This window comes from Crocuta crocuta, unplaced genomic scaffold (genome assembly GCF_008692635.1).
Source record: "Crocuta crocuta isolate KB4526 unplaced genomic scaffold, BGI_CrCroc_1.0 scaffold31, whole genome shotgun sequence".
NCBI lineage: Eukaryota > Metazoa > Chordata > Mammalia > Carnivora > Hyaenidae > Crocuta > Crocuta crocuta.
Window position 1 is genome coordinate 3,548,405 of NW_027528362.1, and position 15,093 is coordinate 3,563,497.

General features: G+C 40.1%; 1 protein-coding gene across 1 annotated transcript in view; it reads left to right on the forward strand.

Annotated features, from left to right (window-relative positions):
- The first annotated feature begins 11,217 nt into the window (after positions 1-11,217).
- The window catches only part of TM9SF2 (transmembrane 9 superfamily member 2), a 64,319-nt gene continuing 60,443 nt past the window's right edge, over positions 11,218-15,093 (forward strand). The window contains exon 1 of the mRNA XM_077753887.1: positions 11,218-11,561. Coding sequence (XP_077610013.1) covers positions 11,394-11,561 — 168 coding nt within the window. The 5' untranslated portion in view covers positions 11,218-11,393. The remainder of the gene's footprint in view (positions 11,562-15,093) is intronic.

The following is a 15,093-nucleotide window of genomic DNA, read 5'->3' on the forward strand; positions in this document are numbered from 1 at the left end:
AGAGAGAGGGAGACACAGAATCTGAAGCAGGCCCCAGGTCTGAGCTGTCAGCCTGGAGCCCCATGCAGAGCTCAAACTTGCGAGCCATAAGATCATGACCTGAGCCAAAGTCCAACACTTAACTGACTGAGGCACCCAGGCACCCCTATTTTTCTTCTTGAGAGAGAGAGAGACAGACAGACAGACGACAGTGCATGAGTGGGGGGGCAGAGAATCTTTTTTTTTTTTAATGTTCATTTATTTATTTTGAGAGAGAGAGAGATCACTTGTGTGGATGAGCTGGGGAGGGGCAGCGAGAGAGGGAGACAGAATTCCAAGCAGGCACAAAGCCCAACCAAGAGGTCAATCTCACAAACCATGAGATCATGACTTGAGCCTGTATCAAGTCAGCAGCTTAACCGACTGAGCCACCTAGACGTCCCTTTTCATTCTTTTCTCTGTGTTTATACACATTTTAAAATCTTTAAACAGTTCTATGAGTTTTAACACATATATAGATTTATGTTACACTCACCAAAATCAGGATACACAACAGTTCTATCACCCTCCCAAATTCCTCTTGTTATCTCTTCATGGTCATATCTTCCTTTACTCCTAATCCTTGGCACTAGCAAACACTTGTCTGTCACATAGGGTTTGGGTTTTTGAAATTTCATATAAATAGAATCACAGAGTGTGTAATCTTTTGAGATTGGCTTTTTTCAATCAACGTGTATGAGATTCATCCAAGATGTTTTGTGTATAACTAGCTCATTACTTTTTATTGCTGAGCACTGTATGAATGTACCTTGGTTTGTTTATACATGTCCAGGTTGAAAGACATTTGGGTTGTCTCCAGCTCTGATAACTGTGAATGGAGCTGCTATAAATATTGGTGTACAAATAGAGTTTAAATACCTAGGAGTAACATTACTGGGTTATATGGTAAGTGTATGTTTACTTTGTAAGAAATCGAACTCTTTTCCAGAGTGGCTGTACCATGTTACATTCTCAATAGCAATATATAAGAGTTCCAGGCACTCCATATCCTTGTCAGACTTGTTATTGTCACTATATTTAATTTTAGTTATTCTAATAGGTGTGTAGTGATATTTCAGCATGGTTTTAATTTGTATTTTCCTATTGGCTAATGATGTTAAACAGATGTACTTGTTTGCTGTCTACAAATCCTCCTTAGATAAAGTGTCTGTTCAAATCTTTCACCATTTTTAAATTGGGGTTTTTTTTCTTACTGTTGAGTTTTGAGAGCACTTTATATGTTGAAATATTTATATATTGTTGACTAGGTGACTTACAAATATTTTCTCCCCATCTGTAGTTTATCTTTGTATACTTATAACAGTGTGTATAAATTTTTAAAAAATAAAACTGAAATCAGGGTGTCTGAGTGGCTCAGTTGGTTGAGCATCTGACTCTTGATCTTGGCTCAGGTCATGATCTCATGGGTTTGTGAGTGTGAGCCCTATGTTGGGCTCTGCACTGACAGTGTGGAGCCCGCTTGGGATTCTCTGTCTCTTTCTTTCTCTCTCTCTCCTCTCTCTGCCCCTCTCCCTCTCAAAAATAAATATTTTAAGAAACCCTGAAATCAGAAAGATTAGAAAATAAAGAAATAAGAAACATTTAAAAAGATTTTAAGGAACCCTGAAATCAGAATGTGCATGCTATTTTATTTTCATTTTTTTAAAAATAGTTTATTGTCAGGTTGGTTTCCATATAACACCCAGTGCTCAACCTGTGCGTGCTATTTTATAATGTGCTTTCTTCATTTAGCAATGTGTCTTAGATATCTATGTGATTAGTTCTTCTCAACATACTTCCAGCGGCTACAGAGTATTCCATTGTGTGCATGTAGACCCATAATCTATTTAACAAACTCATTTTTTGAACATTAAAGTTGTTTTCCATTTTTTACTGTTAAAAACATTACACTGGGGAATAAAGTTCAATTCTTAAAGTTCAGTCTTTTCAATCTGTTCAGTCTTTTCACACATTTTACATATTTCCCTAGGACAGATCCTGAGAAGTGGAATCATTCTTTCTGATTATATACCTTTTCTCGGCTGTGAAAAAAAATACATTATGCTAAATTGTCCTCCAGAAAGGCTATTTAGCTCTCATTGTCAAGGTATCAAATAATACCAGGTGCTATTGTTGCTTTTTAGCTTTGCTTCATTGGTAGCTTAAAAAAAAGTATCTCACTGATTTTTTAAAATATGCCATTCTTTCATTACAAGTAAGGTTGAATATTTATTTACATGCTTTTTGCTATTTGTATATCTTTTTGTGTTTGTGAATTGTCTCTTCATGTCCTTTGTGCATTTTTATATGGGAAAGGTTCATCTTTTTCCTAGTATTCTATAATAATTCTTTCATGGCAAATGTTTTTCCCCAAAGTTTCATTTCAATGCAACTTAATTGTGCAAAGCCCCTCTGTGGCCTTGTTGGGATGCTTGTAAGTGAAGGATCCATCAGTGTGACGGTTGCCAGATTTAGCAAATAAAAATAAACAAATTATTTTTAATAATTATGCCCCAAATAGACTTGGGATATACTTATACTAAAAAATTATTCTTTATTTTTATGATATGTAAATGTAATTGGATATCCTGTATCCTATCTGACAACCCAGCCAGGGGTCACCACTGTAGTGAAGTAATGGCTGAATTGAGTGTTCGGTTCTAAACTCAGCACATTCGGCAAAAATTGTGTACGGCTAAACATGCCTTTAAAGTTCCCTTAAGAAGCTTTCCAAAATCAAAGGAAGCATCTTGGGCATGGAAGTGTTAAGCTGTCTCTGAGAAATGTATGTCAAGACTTATTCATTAGACTGGCAGGAGAGGGACAGAAGGAAGTGTAGTGAGAGCTGTGTGGATGTGTTCATACTTACATGCTAACGATAACCGTTAATGTGTGTGCGTCTCTTTGTACTCTAGGAATACATTAAGTGATTCAGTGGAAACATATCTCTTTGCTAACATTTGAATAGTACAGATTGGATAATGAATTCTCTGAGAAGCATTATACTTTGTGTACTCTTGTTACTTTATGTCTCACTTTTAATTAAACATTAAGGAAACACAGTACTTTAATTGTAACTCTGCTAATATCTGCCAATATCTTTAGGCCTGTTGCCATTTTTGTCGCCAAGAAAGGCAGGATTACATTTTTTTTCCAGACGGTATTGATGTAGTGTATTCTTGGTTATCAAAACACTCATAGTTTTGGGACTTAGAAATGAGAAATATTCATGGTGTGTAAAAAAGCATGATATATAACTGTACGATCTTACATGAAAATGCTTAGTTGTATAAATACACATGGGACCTAGAAGTCAAACTGTAAACTGCTTGTGATTATGGATGACTTTGTTCTTTGCTTTTTGTGTTCTTCAGTTTCCTTTTATGCACATATTAACTTAAAAAAATATTTTTTTTATCTAAAAAATAAGAAAAGGGAAGAAGCTTTCCAAAATCGGTATTCACGAGGTTCTATCTTCTACCTTATATAGTAATACTTGGGCTCAGTGAAGTTGAGAACTTCTCAGGAACAGAAAGAAAGTCCCTGGGCAGATGGTTGGTCATTTATACCACTTCACTCTGTGTAACTAGGTATGGGAGGAAAAAAGTGAGGAAGACTAATGTGTTCCTGATTGCCTACAAACTTTTTATGTTTTATATCGGTTTTTGAAATGTTGAAACAAATATTTATTGGTAGTTGTAATTCAACAAGATACAGTAGTGAAGTTCATCTCACATGGGTATTATGTTTCTAAAGTTAGCTCTCAAGGAAAACATGACCAGACTGTGACTCCACTGAATTATTTTTATATAGTTACCGCTCAGTCCATGTTCCCCAGGTCTCCCAGTCCAAACTGTATTTTCAATAAACATTCTGACCCCAAATTACTCAAATATTTTTCTTCTGGGGGAACATGTATATTTTGGCCCATTCAGCAGCTACTTAACGATAATCATGGTGACGGGCGTTATATTGCTAGTTATGCAATCGTGTGCTGTTTCAGGCATCTTGTCTTTGTTTCTTTTTATGATTTTTTTCTAAAAATTTTGCCCAACATTATATTTTAGTGAAATATATGTACTGATACTCAAAAGTTTCAAATCAATCATTAGCCAGGAATCCAAAGCAAAATGTATAGAAAGATGTATCATTTTGGGGAACCCACGTGGCTCAGTTGGTTGAGCATCCCATTCTTGATTTTGGCTCAGGTCATGATTCCAGGGTTGTGGAACTGAGCCCCGCATTGGACTCTATACTGATTGTGGAGTCTGTTTGAGATTCTCAATCTCTCTCCCTCTGACCCTCTCTACCCTCGCTCTCTCTCTCTTTAAAATTAAAAAAAAAAGATGTATTCATTTTTTTCAAACAATTCATGAATGACATTCAAATCTCTTGTATTTCTAGCATATTCAAAATATTCCTATGAAATAAAAAATGTGTAATCCTAGCCTAAATTCATTTTAATAGGATTTGGCCTGTCATATTGTCTGGATTCTCTAACTGGTTCTGTCATATTGTCTGGATTCTCTTCCATATATTTTAATCTATTCTATAATATACAAATAATATGCTTTATTACTTATAATAAAATTATATATATTTAATAATATATATGAAAAGGTTCACTCAGATTGTTGTTTTACACATTAGATACCTTGTTTTTGTTGGCTTGTACTATTTAAGCACACAAACTTTCTCCTTATATGCTAATTTCCAAATCCAATGCATTATAAAGGAACCACATGGCTCTATTCATGTTGCTGTGGCCTTTGGGAAGTGATGTTCACTTTTGAATAGACTGGCAGGTCAGGATGAAAGCCAAACATTTATAAATAAACATATAAAAATATACATACATACATAAATATACATACACACAAACATGTATGTGTATATATACGTGTGTGTGTATTATATATATATATATATATTTTTTTTACTGTGGAAAGTTTCAAATGCACAAAAGTGGAGAAAATGGTATAATCAACCTCTGTACCCAACAGTCAACTTCAATGATTACCAACTTTTTCACAATAATGATAAATAATTTAATAAGCTTTTTTGAAAGTATAGCATACATACAAAAAAGTGCACAGATCATAGGTGTACAGCACTATGAATTATTAGAAAGTCACTGCACCCAGGTAACTACCACCCAGATCAACATACAGAACATTACCAGCACTGCACCACCTCCCTGCCACATGCTCTCCTAATCACCACCTCTTTATAGCTTCTAAAAGGTAACCATTATCTTGACCTCTAACATCATAGATTACTTTTGCCTGTTTTTGAACTTTATGTAAATGGATCCTGCCAGTGTTCTTTCTCTTTCTTTTACTTAATATCATATTTGTGACATTAATACATGTTGCTTTGTTTAATTGTAATTTGTTTTCATTGTTGTGTGGTATTCTATGGTGGAACTCTACTATATTTATCCATATTACTGTAGATAAACATTAGAGCTCTGTTTTGGTGAATGCATCTTTTGTTGAATATAAGTAGGCATTTAGGTCTAGAAGTGAAATTTCTGGGCTATAGAATATGTGTGCCAAACGATTTCTCATAATTTACCCTCCCACTGGCAGTGTATGTGTCTTTCAATTGTTCCACATCCTTGTCAACACTTGATGTTGTCAGTCTCCTAAATCTTAGCTCTTCTGCTGTGTATGCTGTGTAGCTGTATCTCATTGAAGTTTTTTTGTTTTTGTTTTTGTTTTTTTGTTTTAGAGGGAGACAGAGAGCATACAAGCAGGGGCGGGGGTGGTGCAGAGGGAGAAGGAGAGAGAATCTCAAGCAGGCTCCACTCAGCACAGAACCCAATGCGGGGCTCAGTCTCACAAGTGTGAGATCATGAACTGTGCCAAAATCAAGAATTGGACATTTAACTGACTGAGCTGCCCAGGCACCCCTCTCAATAAAGTTTTAATGTGCAATTTCCTTGTAAGTAATGAGGTTGAACATGTTTTCATTTATATTGACGACTGATAATCTAGTTCTGTCTCTTGTCCATGTTTCTACTGGGTTGTCTTTGAAAAAGTTGATTTCTAAGAATCCTTGTCTCCTGGGTAGGAACCCTTCACTGGTTCTATGCACAGCAAATAATACTAAACTGCATTTGGAAGATACAGGGTCCTGAAATAAAGCAAATAAATAAAGAATATTAAAAGTGTTGTTCACTGTCTCAAGATGAGGCACCCCTATAAGATGAAGGATAAACCATTTTTAAATCCATAAAAATGACCACAATCTGAGATTGAGTATTGGAGTTTACCCAGTATCTAATATTTTTGCAGAAATGTCAAGAAAAAGGCAAGTATATCCAGTGATACAGAGACATGAATAATTAGTTAGTTACGCAAACAAATGAATGGTATTATTTTGGTGACAAAAACATCCCTGGACATGAGGATCTGGCCTTAGTGAATACATGAACATCAGACAAGGCCACTCTGACCTTGATCAAGACAAAACACAACCCCTTTGTAATTATGTCTAAAGAACAGACAAAACCTCAACATTGGCCAAACCACAAAATGACCAAACATTCCCCCTACTCTGGCCAAGAATAGTAACTGCTGTTTCTTTACCAATTACAGCTTTGACCTCAGTCTAGTCTGTCATCCTTCTAGGTAAGGCTCATTAAGATATCCGGTCTTAAGAATTAGCCTGGCTTCATGGCAGCATCCAATCCAGAGCAAAGCTCCACCTCTTTAAACACTCCTCTGAATCATCCATCACAAGCTCCAATCCTATAATGAGTTCCTTTCTAATACCTTACTGAGATGCCCCCAAGACTTCCCAGGATATACATCCTTCCTCCCCGTATTGAATAATAAATCTGACTAGTAATGAACTGAACAACTGGTATGTTCCTGGTGGCCTTTGGATGGAGGGCATTAACTTTGGGGTATCTAGGACAACCTACCAGCCTGAGACAAGTAACTTGTCAGAACACTAAAAACATACTTACATTAGCCAAAGACACATAAGTGGATGGATAAATAAACTTATTTATTTATTTTTAATTCCAGAGGAGACAGAAAAGACAAATTTGTAGAGGTAGAAAGTAGACTTGTGGTTTCTTAGAGCTGTGTGCGGAAAAGGGGACTAAATGTTAAAGGTCATCTTGTTGGGGTGATGGTCTACATCTGTATTATGGTGATGATGGCATAACTCAGTAAATTTGCTAAGAATCATTGAATTGTACACTTAAATTGAATCAGATGGTATGTAAATAATACCTCAATAAAGTTGTTAAAACAACAGTAATCCCACAGGAGAACAGCTAGTTGAATCCAGCAAACATTCTCTGTAAGCAAACTACATGGCAAGCTACAATGCAAACAGGAAGTTGGTTGGAGGCCATAAATTCAGAGTACGTAGAATTAGGTATATGATTAGAGTATGTTACTCTGTATCACAGAGACATACCACCACTCATGTTGCAGATGTGCAGTCTTTGGGCCAGGCCATTATTATCTTCCCAGAGTTATGCTTTGGTGGTGTTTGCCTCTGTGGCTTTCATTCTCCCAGGCTCTGCTGGCCGAATAATCCCTCTTCTGATTTCAACTCCTATTTTAGCTTATAAATGAAGCCTTGTCCTGGAAACCATTATTTCATCTTAAAACTTAAGATCTTTGATACCTTAGCTCTGAACTACTGCGACTTACCTTTATAGCCTGTTCAGGGATGGTTTTATCTCCAAGTTGCAGTATTTAGCTTGGGGAAGAGGACCATGGATGATTCACTTTTTGTCCCTTGGACTACCGCAGTTCTATATCAGAAATTGAGGGACAATGAGGTGATTTTGATCTTTTAGAAAATCCTGAAAGCCCATTTATAGGCATACAATTAGCAGAATACAGCTGCCCTTGCTGCAACTTGACATAGACGTGCTGTTGCCAGATAAAATGCATGCATGTCCCAAGGAATATTTGGGATGTACATGCCCTAAACAAACTGTTCATCATTAATCTTAAGGTTTAGCTAGGCATCTTGTACTTTTATTTGCGAGTAAATACATAGAAGCCGTGGGAAATTCAGAAAAACAGTCTTTCTAAATTTGGCAGAGAGAAGTGGGGAAAAAAAGGGCAGGGGGCCAGATACTAATTAAGAGCCTTAAACGGGAGTCATCAAATGCTATCTGTCTCAGAGGAAAGGAGAAAATCATATCTCTCAAGTTTTACAGCTGAATCTTTTAAGTATTAGTACTTCGGGAAAGGGAGCATCAGTCAAAGGGAGGACAGAAGGAAAACTATTTCTCCCTAATTTATAACTGGAATCCCCACTCAGGCTTTCTGTTTGACAGAGCCAACGAAAGAAGGATCCCCAACCCAGAGACTCCATTTTGCTGTCCGGGCGAGGGGGTGGGGCGATCTCCCTAAGCCACGCCCCGGGCACCGCGCAGATACCAGGTAGCCAAGGGAACCCCAGGGAAGGCGTTTCCGGGAGAGGCCGGATCCGGAAGTAAAGTGTCCGCTCCATCCCGCGGCTGAGCCCCGCCCCTTTCCTCCTCCCGGGCCGGGCAGCGAGGGATGACGTGTATGAACTCTGGAGGCGGAAGCCGGCAGGAGGTCTCCGGGGTAGGAGTTCGTGAGGTGCTGCCTGTTGGGCTTGCGCATGCGCCGTCCGCGCTGTGGTCAGACAGGTTTGCTACTGGTCTCCGGAGACCAGTTATTTAGGAAGACTCCACTTCTCCGGGTTTTGGGTAATGCTGAGTTTCCGGGAGTTAAAGAGGCGGCGCGGTTTGGAGGAAAGAAGGTTGGGGACCTTCTTGAACCCCTCGACCATTGTGGCCTCAACCTCAATTGACTGTGGGCAGTCCTTCCCCTTTCTTTGCACTGCAAAAGGTTAAATGCATCTGGAAAACCTGAGGTTTATTTCAACGCTGAAAATCTGCGATTCTAAATTCAGATTTAAAATTTCTTTTGTCCGGCCAGTACTAGTCACGTAGTGTTTTCCACTTACTTGCTGCTTGTCTCCTTTATGTGCCACACGCTGCTCTAGGCTCTGGGGATGTAGGGATGTAGGATGTAGACGAAGACCTTACTCGCACGGAATTTACATATAAACGGGGAGCAAGACAGTGAACTTAACCACGTCAATTCCAGATAGTGACAAGCAGCATAGGGTGCTGGGGTTAAGCAGAAGGATTGAGGGATTTAAAGATTCTATAAGATAGCTCTTGGCAAGAATGGAAGTTGAGACGCAAATTGCAGTAAGTAATACAGGATTTTGGCTTGGACTAGGGTGTGGCTGTGGACATGGAAAGGATTTAACCTAGTTCAGCGCTAGCAAGCAAAGCTTGGACTAAGAGAATGAGGAAATAGAACATTTAGGTTTTCTCCCCGGTTTGGTTCCTTGAGCAAGGGAGGGCGGTGGCATTTCCTGAGATGGGGAAAACTGGAAGAAAGGTTGGGAGTGGGGGCAGTGAGATAGTGAAGGTCAAGGAAAAATAAAAGGTAGTGAACAAAAATGTTACTTTCCATTCTCTTCTAAATGAAGAACACCTGCTTCCTCTTATGTTGGAAATCTCCAAGTATAGAATATAATAAACTCCATTCCCTAGCCCAAAGTAGATACTCAACAAATATGTTGATTGATTTGCTGGAGGAAGAGGGTGCAGGGGAAGAATGGCCACTTCTCAGGTTCCTGCTTAGCTTGGCTTTTGTTATAAAAATAGCTGTCATTTCTCTGTGCCAAGAAGTTATGCTCAGCGCTTAACGTACATTTTTTTCCGCTTAATTTTCACAACAACCTTAAGAAGATGGACACTGTTTTCTCCTTACTTTCCAGTTCCACTGCTTGGGACTTGATTAACTTGCTGGAGATCACATTAGCTATATAGTATTCCCACTGGAGTTCTCAGTGCAAGCTGCCTTTGCAGGCAAGAATTTTATCTTTCATTGTTTTGGTTACTCCACAGTAGGCAACAGTGATTCTTAACCTTTTTTTGGTAGAGTCATAGATCCCTTTGAAAATTTAATGAACGTTGTAAACTTTACAGGGAGGAAATGTGCAAACACCCACAAGAATTTAGATAGAATTGCAAGGGGCTCCACACTTTTCTGAATTGCCCATTTAGCAAACTTGCCCATTCTTGAGCTGGAGGTACTACTGGGTTTGGATTCCTTGCTATGTAGTCTAATTGATGCACTCTTACAAAGTATTTTTTATTTTTCTTAATGTTTTATTTATTTTTGTGAGAGAGCACAAGCGGGGGAGGGGCAGAGAGAGGGCCTGAAGATTGGAAGCAGGTTCTTTGCTGACGGCAGCGAGCCTGCGGTGGGGCTCGAGCCCCCAAACCGTAAGATCATGCGTGGCGTGAGCCAAAGTTGGAAGCTCAACGTACTGAGACACATTGCCCCGCAGAGTATTCTAAAGCTCAACTGAATTGACTTTATGTCACCAAAAGCAAGTTGCTCCTTGAAAAATACTCAAGAATATTCACACACACCCCCAACACACACAAATACAAAAGTGCACATACAAACACGGATATGGTGTCAAGTCAATAAGTGACAGAAACTTCCTCGAGGGTGATCATACCAGATTGCTATTTCACTTTCCTAATTGAACTTTTGCCCCCGTCTTCCTGCGCAAGGAAATGCCGGGAAACACTACTTTCTTCTGTTCGGCTACTCCAGTTTTCCTCACCACCTCATTTCCACTCATCTTTAAAGAGATCTCGTTCATTCTGTGTAATTTCTGTCCCATGGCGTCCAATACTCGGAACCTGTCCGTCCAAACACCTGAGTAACTATTTGAGACTTTCTAGCTAGTTTTTCCCCCATTTGTTTCCTTAGCCTTCTCCCAACCAGGTGTCTCCTAAACTTCTTCCCGCCCCCATCAGCAAGCACTTTCTGAAGCACCAGCTCTTTAACTCTCCAACTTAGGGGTTGAAGTGCTGCGGGCAGTGTGGTGAGGAAACCTCAAGATATTTAAGGGAAATTGAGCTAAGGCAGCAAGCCGGGAGCACCAGCCCGGCAAGTGGGATGCCCCCGGACACCCCGAGGGAGCTCCAAACCGGAATTTGGACTAGGACATTGAACGCGGAAGCAAGTAACCACCTAGTCGGCCAGCTGAAAACCCGGAAAGTGGATTGGCTCTACGATCCCTTCCGGAAACTCCTCGGGGCGCTTGCGGCCCCTTTCACTGAGCATGTGCAGGCGGCGTCGCGCATGCTCCGTCGAGCTCCGGTTCGGATTCTGTTGCGGGACTCGCGGTGTCTCCTAGCGCAACCGGAACTGCCCATCGCGGGCCCGGCCTCCTTCAGCTCCCGCGGTCTGGTAGTCGTCTCCGAGCCTCCCCGTCCCTCCTTCCCTGCTCACCCCCCTCGGCTTGGCTGCCCTTTCCCCGAAACGGCCGTCATGAGCGCGAGGCTGCCGACGTTGTCGCCACCTCAGCGGTCGGCGCTGTTGCTGCTGTCGCTGCTGCTTGCGGCGGCCCCAGGCCCGCGTCCGGGCGCCGCCTTCTACCTGCCCGGCCTGGCGCCCGTCAACTTCTGCGATGAAGAAAAAAAGAGTGACGAGTGCAAGGTGGGTGAGGCCTGGCGGACCTTGAGTGCTCTGACCGAAGGGGAAGTCACCCTCACCCGGGGAGCTGGGTTCCGAGGGGAAGGGGGCGTAGCTGGGATGGGATCAACTGTCGGGAGAAGCGCTTGGGGTCGCCCCGGCCGTAGGTCGGAGGTTCTGGGACGGCCTTTTGGGGGAGTAGATTGTGCGGGGCGCGGTGGGCCTCCGGCTCGCCTCCCGTCGGGAGGACTAGGTCGCACGGGCAGCTGTATTCCGTTCGCCTGGGAGCGGGGGCCGTGTCTGTGCGGCGCGCCCTCGGAGTTGGGTGTGTGCGGGTCCGCAAGCGTTCCACGAATGAGTGTGCGCTCACAGCCCTGTGTCCAGGTCTTCCAGCCACTTTTTATGTCCTTGCTTCCGGTTTTATTCTACTTTCCTGGAACCCCTGGTTGGTTTTGAGAGCTTGTTTCTTTCTAAGACTTTGATATTTTAACTTGACTTTGGTATTTTAAGTTCACGCTCGTGCAGCGTGAATTATAACACTTATTTGTGAATTATAACACTCAGAACCGGATGAATTGCATTAATAAAGAGTCGCTGTAATGGTTGAGACCGTTAATGTCTATCTCTTAAGTTAAAAAAATTTTTTTAGGATGCAAAAAATGTGTAAGATTGCACTATTTAGTTTCTGAGGTTGTTTTAGACACTTCAGAGAAGCAGATGATAGGTGAAACGTGTTTTCTTCCTAGGGCAGATCTTGAAAACTTTGATCTCTTACGACCTTTAGGTTTTCGGTTTCACGGCGAGCAAGCTAGTGACTTGCTTTTAGATTATTCGGTAATGAGCCTGACAGTATACATAACACAATCACTTTAAGTTGCTAACGCCATTGGGGCGTGAGGATCTCAAACCATTAATAATTTTAACAATTCAAGTAATCATCCAGCAAACTTTTACAGTCTATAAATAGGTTTACTTACTAAATTTGATTTTATTTTTAAAAGCTGGTGTTTATTTTATTGCTGCTAGTTTTACTGTAGCTGTGAATTTCGAGCTTATTTTAGGGCATTAAATACTCTATTAAATTTTTCATAGCATTTTACAGTTTCAGTTTTAAAATCTTGGATCTCTAAAAATGTCTAAGGATCTTTAACATTTAGTCAACAGTCACCACTTGGCATTCTGTAACTTTCATACCCTGCAGAGCAAGAGGCTTTCACTCTTTGAGAGTAATGACCAAAAGAATATATAGTGCTTACGAGTGGAAAAGAGAACTAGTCTTGAAAGTACACTGGTTTTTCCATTAAATATTTTAGTAACCAACCTTTAAAACCTAGTATTTGGTCTTTAAACTGAAATTTAACACCAATCCTATATTGTATTCCTACTGCCGTAGAAGCAAAAAAATGTATCCCTGTCTTCTGGGGATATACCCTTCACAGTAAAGGGTGTAAGCTTATGAACAGATTATTTAAATCTGATATGTTACAAAAGATGTACTTCCAAAGCGCTTTAAAACACAAATGATAACACGTGTGGATTGGAGTCTTTAGGGAAAGCTACACTGAGGAAGTGACATTTGAGATGGACTTCAGAAAAATGAATATGACTGAAATTTATAGTTGGTCTGCTACTTAGATGATTTTTGTTTCCTCAATAGGGTCTTCTTTTTTTATTTTAATTTTTTAAGAAATTTATTTCTTATTGAAAGCCAGAGAGAGACAGAGCATGGACATAGGAGGGGCAGAGAGAGAGAGGGGAAGACACAGAATCCGAAGCAGGCTCCAGGCTTTGAGTTGTCAGCACAGAGCCCAATGCAGGGCTTGAACTCACAAACCGCGAGATCATGAGCTGAGCCGCAGACAGATGCTTAACCGCAGACGGATGCTTAACCGATTCGACTCAGCCACCCAGGCACCCCAAGAGGGCTTTCTTTAAGTAGCTACTTTTATGTTAACTTTTGATTAATTTTAGGGAGTCCTTTGGGATTTTTAATTTTCAGAACTATAGCGATAAAACAGGCAAGGCAAATAATTTTTTTTTCCCTGAAACGTTTGGGTTTCATCTTTGTTGCCAGCTGCTCTCACATCTTGGTCAAAGGAAACTATTCTTAGGAGAGCAGAAAGATGTACCTTTAGCACTTTTCCCCTACAATTTGACTAACTGGGACGGGGAATTTGAAGTAAACTTCAAGTAAAATTCAAAATATATTTTCTTACTGCCTCTCAAAGGAGAAAAACCGTAAATAATTCAAATTTTCATTACTTCAATCAGGGTATTAAAGGTTTTTTTTTTTCTTCTCATCTAGTCCATATTTAAGGAGGACAGTCATGTATACACTGTTCAGAAAACCTGAAGGGAATTTTAGGGGCTGTGCGGGGAGAGTGCAAGCGGGGGAGGAGCAGAAAGGGGACGGAGATCCAAAGCGAGCTCTGTGCTGACAGGCTGACAGCAGCGAGCCTGATGTGGGGCTCGAACTCATGAACTGGGAGATCATGGCCTGAGCCGAAGTTGGTTGCCCAACTCCCTGAGCCACCCAAGTGCCCTGGTTATCTTTAAAATAAATAATGAAAAGTAAAATGTTGTGGATAGGAAAAATTATTTTCAGAAGATGTTGTTAGGATAGGGAATCAGGAGTTAGATGAATTGGGTAGGACACTAACTGATACTGTTCCATCAGTTTTTTCCATCTATAGAATAGGGATAATCTTAATTGGTTATTATATATTTTCCATGAAAGGTATTTTGCATTTTTTAGAGAAAAAGCACAATATTTATTCATTGTGATACTATAAAATGTTTATAAGTATAAAGATGAAACAAGTATATCTTTAGCATGTGTAATTTTTGTGGTGTAGTCATTACATGTAGTGTCCTGCATTCACTTCACTATGTACATTATTGAGAGACATTCACAAGAACCCTGAAGATTTGGTCATTTTCTTTCAAAATTATTTTATGTTCAGTTTACTGACAGAGAAATAGATGTCCATTGAACATAAAATTCTATTTGTGGTGCTCTGACTTCTAATTTGTGATCTTTATAAGCCGTCATAAATAATGTGACTGTGTTCTCTGGGTTCCTTTTTTTAAAAATCTTACTATCATTACATGTATGTACATTTGAATATCAACAGGGCCGCCTAAATGGCTCAGTCAGTTAAGCATCCGACTTCAGCTCAGGTCATGATCTCATAGTTTGTGGGTTCGAGCCCCGTGTGGGCTCTGTGCTGACAGCTCAGAGCCTGGAGCCTGCTTTGGATTCTCTGTCTCCCTCTCTCTCTGCCTTCCCCTGCTCACGCTCTGTCTCTCTGTCTCAAAAAATAAATAAACATTAAATTTTTTTTTAAAAAAAGAATATCAACATAGTGCACATTCTTATGGTTTTTATTGACCATATAGTATTTTATTCTATTACTGTGCTGTGGTTTGCTTAACTGTTTCTTGTCTGTAGGGCATTGAGATTGGTCCCAATTTTTTTTCTTTATAAATAACTTTGCTAGGGTATATTTAGCAGGAATTACTTGCATATTGCCAAAGATAAAATTACTAGGTCAAA